Below are 12,406 nucleotides of genomic sequence, written 5' to 3' on the forward strand. Positions count from 1 at the left end.
AGGAATATACAAACACTATGTTTAAAGAAACAGTATTATGTAGTTTTGTAACGTTCTGACCATAGTAATTACATTCTTGTCACGTGATCAATCTTTAGTTTAGGACGACAGCACCTGTATTGTTTGTTATCAGCATGAGGTAATCTATATATTCGTCATCACTTAGGACGACAGCATCTATATATGTTGGCGTCAGCATGAGGTAATCTCATTGTGACGTCATCACTTAGGACGACATTATCTATATATGTTGGCGTCAGCATGAGGTAATCTCATTGTGACGTCATCACTTAGGACGACATCATCTATATATGTGTTGGCGTCAGCATGAGGTAATCTCACTGTGACGTCATCACTTAGGACGACATCATCTATATTTGTTGGCGTCAGCATGAGGTAATCTCACTGTGACGACATCATCTGATGCTTCATTGGCACCATGGTAGTGACAAATGGTGTTCTGCGATTCAGCGGTGAGTACAACCTCGAGAATAACGTAACTGACAATGGCGGCGGCCCACAGAAATATCGCTACATACAACTTGATTCTCAGACACAACAGCCGATCTGTGATGAGGACGAACGTGAAGCCAATATCCCCCATGGCAACAATACTAGCGAAGCCGGCCAGCTGCTGGTGCCCCCCAGGAAAGGTGATGGCGATCAGTGCTGAAAGTAGAGCAGGCACCATTGAAAGAAGATTAACCCTCAATAATCGAGTCTGGACCAGACAATTAACACCATGAGCATCTACGCTATTGGGACACGATGGCACGTCAGTCTGACCACCCAATCCCGTTAGTCTCCTCTTACGACAAGCATGGGTTGCTGAAGATCAATTCTAACCCGGATCTTCACGGGTCCCTCAACATCGGAAGTGTTTAACGGACGTTTATGATAAATATCCCTCCGTGTAGTTTTGCACTGACCATACACGGGAACAATAAACAGGAATAGCAATTTCCAAAGGATCACAATTCTTATGATAATACAATGATATATGTGACACCTTTTAAGTAAAAAGTTAAAAAACATATGCACATAAATTAGATCTCTAATTCCACGGAAGGTCCTCGTTGTTGTGTTCCTAAAAAAAACCAATATACCACTGTACGCATACATGTGATAACAATCAGTAGTTGTGGCATGACATATCAGTGACAAAAGTTGCAAGAGCACCCCGTCTGTCAGGTCCTGAGTGGCGTGCTTGTAACATAATATCAGTCAATCTATCGTGGATATCAAGAGGTGATATCAAAACATATCACGGATATCAAGAGAGAATTCCAACTACAAGGTACATCATACAAAAACAGAATTCGTTATCATTTTACGACAATGCGAGTGTTGCCTCTGGCAAGACCGATATCATGACCTCCGAATTAATTCAGTGCATTTCTCCATAGCTGAGTTATAATTTTGGAAGATTGTTAATATGCAGGGCTTGTTTGTACGAGCTATATGATGGACGTGTTAGACGTTGACAACTTTGTTGACGCCTATGATCACTGGCCCTGGGCTGACAACCAGGATTTGAACCCACGATCCTAGCACCCCTCGGGGACCTGTGTCTGGACAGCTAACTGCAGCTGCTCATGTAACTGTTAAAGGTAAAATTGTGGCACCTTACACATGATTTGGCTCTTCCAGATGCCGTCCCCGACTGCCCATATTGACGGCACTATAAACAGGAGGTACGTTTCTCCAGCCATCGGTTTCCATAGTAAAAGAGACAACAGGGTGACGAAGTCTGTGCTCAGGGTAATGGCCATGAGAGGTTTGCGGCCTGTGTATGTAGCGCCATGACCGAAGGTTACAGCGCAAACTGACGATATTAAGCCGCTCGTCATCATAACGAAGCCTACCATCTTCACACCGGCAGAACAGCTGACGAAAGCCTGAAATGAAATGTTTGTAATGTTTGTGTTGGAGAAAAAAAAATCTTTCATTTGTACAACCATATATTGATATTCAGAGACGAGTATAATTTTTCAAATTACCACGAATCCGTAATTTATTTCTTGTTCCATACGAGTAAACAGTACTTCCAGGATATTTATCTTAAGAGAATGGAGTTAAAAAACATTGGATAATCGATGTGTCCTACCTTAGTAAAGCCTGTGATCATGATAGAAGTGTTGACAGCCTGGGAAAGTTTCAAAGGAATCAGCAGAAGTAACGTCTTCTGCCTTAAAACACCAAAGCAAGCTGGTGGTTTCTCTATCACATTCTTTCGGTCGCTCCCTTCCATCTTCAGCGGTCTAAGGAACAACATGGTTACCAGCAGTCCGATCAACTGACACGTAAGATAGATTCCTAACAGAAGATTGAGAACAGGAGTGTCCGGACGAATGATCATTGTCGTCTTGTTTTCTATCCCTGGGCAATCGTCAGCTCCACAGATATATGCCTGCTTGAGATCTGATTGGTCAGTTGAACTCTGATGTAAGACAACAGACGAGAAAAGGTTCCCTGTCACTTGGGCCAAACTAAAGAAGGCAAAGAAAATCCCATTATGTTTGCTGAGCGAGCCATGATTATCTTCCTGCTTGCTCTGGCAGTCATATTTTCCCATTGTTGTGATGTACAGATGACGAGCAATCCACATGGGTGATAATGTAAGACCTAAAAGGACGGACGATGGCATCAATATCCACCATGTTGGATGAAAATTACTGAGGCAGTATAGACAATGGGCAAAGAAGGCAAGAATAAAGGATGTCTTTAACCCTACACATTGTATATACAATGGACCCAATAATGCCGTCACAATGCAACTGACATTTATACAAGAGAGGGAGGCAACTCCAAGTCCCTTATCCTGGTTGATGCTGCTCGCAATATTTAATATTCCCTGATAAGCGGTAAAGACTGCGAAGAAAGAAAAGGCGAGGACGATTGTGTTCTTCATGGGTTGCATGACCATGGGCGATGTTGATTTCCTTATAGGCTATGTTGGCACTGTGGAGGCTGGTTTTATTAGAATATGTTACTGGCGTTGACATTTAGTTTGTGATAGTCGCACAAGCATGGTGACTACAGGTTCACAAGATCCAGACTTGTCGACATCTGTAATGTAAATATGTTAGTAAATATACATTCAAAGCATCAATGTTTGACGCCAAAGCGTGGAACCATACGTGTTTCACTGAATCTTGATATCATGTTTGGCCTAATTTGTATCTATAATACAAAGCCATCTGTCGCCATGGATCGATGTTCGACGTCTCCTCCATATGACATAACAACTCGTGCTGTACGATTTCGTCGATGCAGTTGTGGTAATATGTTTGGAAACTGAGAATATGAGCGGCTACGTTTACTATAATGCATGAGGTATTAATCTGCATTTGCATACCATCCAAATGAAGGTGGCCTGGTACTTGGTCATTGGTGAAATCCGCCAGATCCAAACCCCTCACACTGACGTGCAAGTACAACATATGATAGCAACAAAAAGACCCAACCACTCACTTGTATAATATTCAACCTGTTCAGTAACGTGGCCTTTACGTGTGCTTTTGATAAGTGCCATCTGTTCGCGAACATGTCGTATCACCTTTTGATAGTAATTCATAAACACATGCTCACGATATAGTCGAAATCGTGGAATGGTTTCTGATCTTGGCGGATATACAAGGGTTATGTCGCTTTTATATATAATATTGGCTCTTCACACGAGATCCAAGCTGACTCACGTGTTTAATACTGGATGTCAGAGCACTACGCAACTGACTCTGACCCATTTGCATTATACAGCAGAACATGGTTACCACATTGACCATTTACTCATTGTTTGGTGACCTCAGGTTTTTGAAGCGTTAGTATCAAACCTTGTATAAAATATTTACGAAACCTTTACCCATTATGATGCATCGAACTAATGTCCATCTTCATCTCACAATAATACATCACACTGATCTCTCCATATATTCACTGCATAGATTTGAATGAAACAAACTGTCCGGCTCGCGCACACATACACACATATACGCACAGACACACGCACACACGCACGCACGCACGCACGTACACACACACACACACACACACACACACACCTCTATTAATCACGGGCTTACTACTTTTAACTGCAATTGAAACAGGAGAGTGGAAGTATTTACCTGTTGAACCACAAGCCCAGTGAACAGCTGTTCAGATGTGGGATCTGTACTGTGTGAAATGCCTGTGAATAATAGCTTCAAGTGAGTATTTTTGTATCGTGGCATACAGCCAGCTTGCCTTCTGAATCAATATGAACTCATAATGTAACATTTCGTTCAAAATACAATCAATCAAAGTAACACGTTTTATGGATCTTAATGGAGATGTGTCATGTTCAGTATATCTTTATGCCAGGGGTACAGGAACCGAGTAGTTACTTTGCCTCCTCGTCACATCGATGGATGCTGTTCATGCGGCTGTATATGTGGTGAATGGAATGGATTCTGTATCTATTCACACGTAGTAGCACTTATATGTTTGTAACATCAGCCATAAGCGCCAATCAAAGGATAAACGCGATGTGTGCGTTCGTGCCTGTGTCCAGGGACCTCATCTTTGTGCAGATGTGTTTAAAGGTGTCCTTTTTGGTGGAGCCGAGCTCGCTCAGAACAGGTATTCCAGTGCTTGGGAAAGAACTTTCAGAAAGTGGTTTGGGAAAGCGTTTGAGACACACGTTTTTGGATGCGCATCCGACAGCGCATATGGAAGGCATTGAGGTTCCTGTCTGTCTCACAGCTATGTGTTGCAGAAGCAGGCTCTGCAGATAGCAGCTTGTTGATCACCAACACACCCTTCTTCCTTCTGGCCGGGCCGGTGAATGCAATGCCGATCTGCCTGACTCTCACAAAGGACAGTTTGTCTATGACGGTGGAGTAGGTGAAGATGAACTGGCTTACAACCTCCAGCAAGTTGACCTTGATCGAGATCGTTTTAGGTTGTCTTGTTTAGGTATCAGTGCTGTTTGCTTTAGGTTGTCTTTGTGAATGGGGCCGTCTAGGAAAGGCATTTCCCTGAAGAGGTCCTCACATGCTTTGCCTACTGGCAGGCCCAATGAAACGGCTTCAGATCCGATCTTGTCAGGATAAAGGGCGGAGGGGTCGAAGGCTAGTTTCAGCTTGACCTTCGTCACCTCCTTCGATAATGATTTCTGGGTCAGCTCAGATATTGTCTTGTATACCATATACGTGAGAGGTGAGTTCAAACCATCTTTCCGTCAGCTTGCCTCTTTCACAGATACCTTTGCTCCTTGCAGAAATCATGACCATCGGCCTGCTTCGAGTTGGCCTAGATGTCTTCCTAACTGCCGTAATTGGATGACATGACAGTAATGGTCCTAATATTGCTGCTTTCTGTACATGGTTCGTGTTTATTCTGGAATCTTGATAGGTAAGCGTATTTTCTGCAACAACGTTCAAACGTGACTGGGTTGAGCTCACAGGAGTGGGCTACCAGCTAAACACGAGTTGTCATGAGGCGTCTCTCAGATGTTAGGAATCCCCTTGTGAAGGTTCTGTAACTCTATAGGTATGAGGTCCGGGCGACACTGATAAGCCAATACAATATGGACTCCGAGGAATGCTCCATCTTCGAGGCATTATGCTATTGCTGCCCCTACATCATATTGATCCTAATTACAGACCAATAGCATTATCGAGTTGTGTCTGTAAAACCATAGTAGATTTATTTGGTATCTAGAAACCAATAACTTAATCATAAATATTCCGGAAAGGTCAAAGTAAGACTGATCATTTAGTACGATTGGAATCCTTTGTGACAATGCTATTGTATCTAAACAAAACATAGTTTCAATTGTCTTTAATCTTGAGAATGTATGAGATACTACCCGCAAGCACGTCATTTTAAAGAATTTCCATGCTTTGGGTTTGAGAGGTCGTTAACCTCATTTTATATTACAGTTATTAACCTACAGGCAATTTTAGGGTGCCCCACAAGGCGCTATTTTGTCTGTCCAGCATGTCCTGCTTGACGCTATTGATGTTCTCATCACAATTATAATCTGTGATAGTCTGGTTGTTATACAGTCTTTCGATATATATTCTCAGTATATGACTTTTTGTCGTCGCTTTTGTCATTCTATTTAGTATTAAAATGAACAGTCCCTCAAAGGTTTTTATGATTCAATAGATGAATCACTTATGCCGACGATTTTAATCATTCTTGTCGTGGTAAAAACATACATGCAGATGAGAGGCAGATACAAATCTGTCTGAACCAAATTTACTTATGAGCTATTTCACATTTTCCAAATCTAGTAGGTTATAATTTTGCAGAAGGTATAAGCCTCATGAAGACCAAGAATCTTACCACACCTTATCAAAGCTGTAAATTAGGACAGGTTCTTGGGTCTTATTTTCGACTCTCATTTAACGTTTTTTTGTCGAATATTACGTACCTCAGAGCCAAATGCCTGAAGACACTCGATTTGTTTCAAAACTACCCCCGAACACGTATATAGGTCATTGGTCCGATCAAAACGTGATCACGACTCCATCGCATGAAGTGGGACCTGTACAATCAACCTTAAACTAGTAGATCTGTCCACCCCCAAGGTCTAAGATTTTGTCATTGAACATTAGAACTGTTCTTATTGCTTGTCTCACTGTCAATAATATCTGTGAACAATATCTTCTCGATTACCGGATAACAACTCTATTTTCATTGCAGAACCAACCACCACGGTAACAGTTCTTAAATATATCAATAGACACTCTCAATATAACCTATATATAATATCTGCGGACACGCTTTCGTGCCTTCAGGCTACTAAAATGTCTTTTGTAAACATCAACTTTTAATCGAAATTATTGAATTGTATAATGATCTTGCTACTGGCCAATACGACATCGTCCTCTGTTGGTTACTCAGCCATGTTGGAATTCCTGATAACGTCGATTATGCTGCTAGTGGGTGAGTTTAGTTTTATGCCGCTTTAAGCAATATTCCAGCACGGCGGGAGGGCACCAGATATCGGTCTCACACATTGTACCAAAGTGGGAAATTTAACTCGGGTCTTCGGCGTGATGAGCGAAAGCAAGTGGGACACTTAAATAAGTTACATAAACTTAAACCAACCATTGGTTACACCTACGTGGGCTGTCAGTCCAGATATGAAAAGATCATCAGTGGTCACAGTAGATATACATATGAATATATATTGAAAGGTGAGGATCCTCCGTTTTGCATCCCTTGAGATAGAATCGCGGTCAAGCATTTCCTGTTTGACTGTGTTGATTTGTCCATACAAGTGATCAATAAATCAATCTCAAAATGCTAACTGATCTATTTGATAAAGCTATTTCTTATTATTTCTTAGTTTTTTGAAAGAAATTGACCTGAAAGTGATATATTTTGATTTTGTGTTGCAATTTGTAAATGAATTTTGATTTGCAAGAGTGGAAAAAACTTTGTTAGTGGCAATATCCTCAAAAGGGTTTGTCCTCCTGCAAGGGTTGTAAATCCCACTTCCTTCAAAGTATTTGTTTTAATCGTAGAATATTTGTACTTTTAGAGTATAGCTTATTTGTGCAAATCTCGGCAACGGTTGTTGGAATGGCGTCAACTCCAGCTAGGGTCCATACAGGTAGCAAAAGTCCTCATGGGCCCGAGACTGGTTATCTTCCTTCAGTTGTAGGTGATCCATAGCCGTTTCTATTTTGGGTTTTGCTGATAGAAATCAAAGATGCTAGTTATAAAACGTCCTTCGTTGACAGGTTACTTATAATTTAAACTTATTTATCGTGAATTTAGAACTTGCTTGTTTTAGTCACTGAAATACTGCCCACGTGACATATAATCTGAGGCACCCGTGAAGAGCCACCTCCTCGTGGTGGGTGGCTAAGAGCTCTTCAACCCCCCGTTGTGGACCCGGGGGTATATTTGGTCCACCTACACTGCATTTTGGTGAATAGAACTCGTCCGCCTCCGAAGACGCTCAATCCTTCATTCGTTTTGTTTCCATAAAGTTGAGACTGTCCTCTGAATGAGAAATCCTTCCTCCGACCGATCAGTCCTACCATGCGTAGTTACTGACAATTCAGGGACCTCTTGTCATGTTTTCTGATATGTATACCCGGCTTGCCATTCAAGGTCTTGACCGACATGTACACGTGGTTGCCTAATTCGATATGACAATGTGGATTCGGTTCCACTACAGTTTGCACTCAGAGAGGCCTCGGGATATCTTTAACCACTGAACTCATGTTCAACATCGATGTCTACCAGAGGTATATGCCGTCACGAATACCTCACCACTACTTTATAGGAATAACCCTGAAATAATCATAACAGTGAATGCCTCTGATTGGATGGAATTATAATTGCAAACCAATCGATACAACGCTCCCTCAGCCACGCCTCTTCTCGACGAATTCGACCAAACAGAGGTATATACAACAACTAACACATGACTTGATTTATACACATCTGTCTGCAATCATTAAGACCGTTTCAAGACCGACCGTACTTGTCTATTCAACTGCTGTGACTTGTGACTCAGTTGCATTGTACTAGAAATATATTATTGAATATCTATTAACTTGTCTGTGTTCTATTTTGCAGGTTCAAAGGGGAATCTTAAACCTTTTGTCACGGTAAATAATTAACCACAACAAAATTGGGGGCTCGTCTGGGATAGAATTCTTTTGACATTTGAGACCTATTGTGAAATTTATTTCAAATTTCTGCAATGTTGTTAATTGTGGTACCAGCAAAATTTTGTGTTTAAACTTGGTAAGTCCCCTGACCCTGAGACAGTCTGTGAATTGCACAAATCAGATTTATTGCAAATTTCTGCACATTTCAAGCTTGAAGCCAAACCTGCTATGAGGAAATTTCAGAGTTTGAAATTTGTGTTGAATCACTATATTGAAACATAGTCATGTTTGCGCTCACCTAACAATGACCTGTACACCGGTCACTTGGCACAACTAATAGTTGATGACAGCACGGCTGATAACATATTGAACTGACCGGGACCAGCCTGTGTGCATCCACTTCAAGTTTTAAAAAAAGCCCACGAAAATGTAAATTATCCCCAATACTGCAAATTTCTTGTTTGTTGTTTAGAAAGTAGCTACGTTCCAGTCCGTTAAACCCCGGTCTGACACAAAGGAGCCATGGTTTAGTGTAGGGTAGTGTTCACTGACTGTATCCTCGAATGGTTTGGGTTTTTTTTAGCATTATTTATGTTATGTTCATATCATTGCAGATATGATGAGAGTGTGTTTCCTAATAGTCTTATTTCTTGGTACAATAGTTTCTGAAAAGTTGTTGTATTTCAGAAGGTTAATGAGAATTCTACCACAATGTCAAAATGGCTAATGGCATTTGTTATTGATTTAACGCCCTATAGTTCATTCATAAGCAAGTGTAGAGAAGATATCAATCATGTGACGAAGTTAATTGAAGCATTACTTAATTTACATCATTCTGAGAATCTTGTGGGTATTAAGAGTATGTTCATAAAGTTAGAACTGGAAATAAGAGGAATAGAAAGTCTTGAAGACCAGTTTGTTCAATATCACGATCTAACCCGAACAAAAATATTTCTGTTACCGTTTATTGGTGATGCATTAAGTTTTCTGTTTGGTTTAGTTTAGTTTGAACATATTTTATTCACAATATGAAAAGGATCGGTGACAAGTTCTTACAACTTATGAAACCCCTCTCCAAAGATATTTACAATAACTAATTACATGACAAACAATTATTAGAAACAGAGACAGAGAAAGATTGACAGTTCAGGGGAAATGTTATAATACAAAAGGTGTATAGAAAGAATACTACTGGAATAGTTTAGACTTGCATATACTTATGTACATTTTTTAATACCATTTCATTTTTATGATTTGTCAGATCTGAGTGAGTGAGTGAGTTAATATTTAACGTCACATCGGCAATATCTCAGCCATATCGTGACGAAAACAATTTATATAATACAAAAATGAAAACATTGTTAAGAGTTAAACCCGTCGATGATGGACAATAAAAATACTAGAGTATCACAGATATGAACATAAAACTAACATGTAAAACTAAAACAGTGTAATTAAAGAAGACAATACCATATAAAACACGGGCTATAGATCGACAGCATCTGATGGTAGATCACCATACTAGGAAACATGAGGACTTACATTACTTTTGCTACCTGCATGGAGCCAAGCTGGATTTACACCATCCCTTCAGCCGCTTGCGATTGTAGGACAATTTAGCCGAAATTTAAAAGAACAAAAATACTACACTTAAAAACTTGGTATGTGAAAAGTTTACTTTGAAAGTTTTTGGGACTTACGTACCCTCTTGTCAGATCTGAAATGCCGTTTAAAATAACAGATAATGTAATCACAGAACTACTAGCACATACATCTTGAATAGCTTTAAACAGATAATGTAATCACAGAACTATAAGCACATACATCTTGAATAGCTTTAAGCATGATCTTTCTATGTTGATTGTATAAAGAACATTCTAAGAAATAGTGATGAAGATTTTCGCATGGGTTGTACAGATCGTAACTTAATCTACTAGCTCCATGACGTAGTTGCGTATGTAATATGTTAAATCTTCTAATACCGTAAGAAAAGTACAGTGGAGCTGAGTTATATGATGTTATTATGCTCGATTTAAATTTTGATAGTGAAGTACACTTTCTTACCTCTGTGGATAAATTGTCCCACAATCTAATAGTCGATGGGAAGAACGACTGGTGAGAAACTTTTATTCTTGTTCTTGGCAAGCAAATTTCTTAAATTATAATGACTCCTGGAGGAATTATTTCCTTTAGGTAGATTGGACTTTTGTTGTTTTGAATATTATAGAACAAAGACAATTTTCTTATTCGTCTACGCTCTGATAGTGCTTCCAGGCCTGTTTCACAATAAAGAGAGTTGAAAGAAGAATATTTGGGAAGTCCCGTTATAATGCTTGCAGCTTCCACTTGAAGCCTTTCCAATTTTAAACTTAGTTCTTTTCCGCAGCCATCCCAGACTTCGCATGCGTATTCAAAGTGAGATCTTATAAAAGCTGTGTAAATCTTTAGAATCTTCTTAAGATATTTAAGTTTTCTCATTAAGTTAATCATTTTCGAGATTTTGGAAACAGTAGTAGATACATGTGAGGACCATTTGCCGTTCGATGAGAGTATTATTCCCAAATGTTTATGATCTTCAGCTGTTTTAACAATCTTATCGTCAAATAATAAGTTAATCGAGCAAATATCATCTTCAAGTGAGAAAAATACTGATTCCATCTTATCTGGGTTGTACGATATTAGCCACTTGTTTGCCCAATCGTTTAACCTTCTAAGATTTACGTTTAATGAGGTTTCTATTCTGTTAAGATTTCCAGAAGCCTTGCCTTATGGTGTGTCATCTGCAAATAGTCGCGTTATGCAATCTATATCATCAGCAATATCATTTACATAAACAACGAATCAAAACGGTTCATACAAAATATTTGGATGGCCTTACAAGGAGTATTGTCAAAACATACACTGAGAATGCAAAATATTCATTTCAGGGAATATGTAAAAAAATTTTTTGTGATTTTCAGGGATTTGTTAGATCCCTAGGAATGCCAGGGATTTTGTGAAACCACCGAGTACATCAGGAATTTTATAATTCACTGATAATAACACTGACTTGACATATTCATTGTAACATATACAAGGAAAATTCTGGTGATTACTGAGCTGCCTCTTCTCGATCGAGATGGACGCTACAAAATCTATAAAGTTCACAATTTGCCAGTGCCTATTGTTTTGAACAAAGTCTCTCAAAATAGTATAAACAGTATGGTGGCTATTAATTGAAAACTCAGAAAAACGAGGATGTAGCGACCATATGTCAAGTTATTGTCATGTTCAAAGTCCATCGTAAGCTGTAAATCTTAAGCAGTTATGTGTACCGTATTCGACGTATGTAGCACCCTGTCCTCAAAAGCGCCCCCCGACCACATTTTCAACAAATATACTTTTTAGCCCCTTTTTATTTAGGTTGTATATATGGGCTGTAATGAATACACTATGTGACGAAAACGATACCTATCGCGATTATTGGGTAGCAAAACATAATGTTGGCAATTCATTGTCAAATATGACGTCAATGAGTCAATGAGGTTGACTAGACAGTAATCAGATCGTGATTGTTACGAATAATGTGAAATTGGTGCTATAGTGGTAGGGAGCGAAAAACGGAACCTCACGAACAGGGTAGGCGGAAGTTGAATGCGTTCATAATGAGGTGAAATAGACATGCTATTTCACACACATTTTCTTAGACGTTTCTGAAAACAATTTTAATGAACAAAAGTGGGACTAAATTTAATCAAATAAAATCAAATCTAGGAAGATCGTTTGGTTATGTGTTTTCTGGTATCATA

The 12,406-nt window shown here is 39.5% G+C and overlaps 1 protein-coding gene across 1 annotated transcript; it reads right to left on the minus strand.

Moving 5' to 3' along the window:
- Positions 1–320: 320 nt before the first annotated feature.
- Positions 321–3,061, minus strand: LOC124266097 (protein unc-93 homolog A-like). The gene is made up of 3 exons (XM_046700910.1): positions 2,108–3,061; positions 1,631–1,898; positions 321–669 (listed from the first exon to the last, which is right to left on the minus strand). Exons 1-3 carry the CDS (start codon positions 2,924–2,926, stop codon positions 368–370), a joined length of 1,389 nt encoding a protein of 462 aa, XP_046556866.1. The 5' UTR covers positions 2,927–3,061; the 3' UTR covers positions 321–367.
- Positions 3,062–12,406: the final 9,345 nt, after the last annotated feature.

Source organism: Haliotis rubra, unplaced genomic scaffold (assembly GCF_003918875.1).
Source record: "Haliotis rubra isolate DU_JTF1 unplaced genomic scaffold, ASM391887v1 Scf123, whole genome shotgun sequence".
Lineage (NCBI taxonomy): Eukaryota > Metazoa > Mollusca > Gastropoda > Lepetellida > Haliotidae > Haliotis > Haliotis rubra.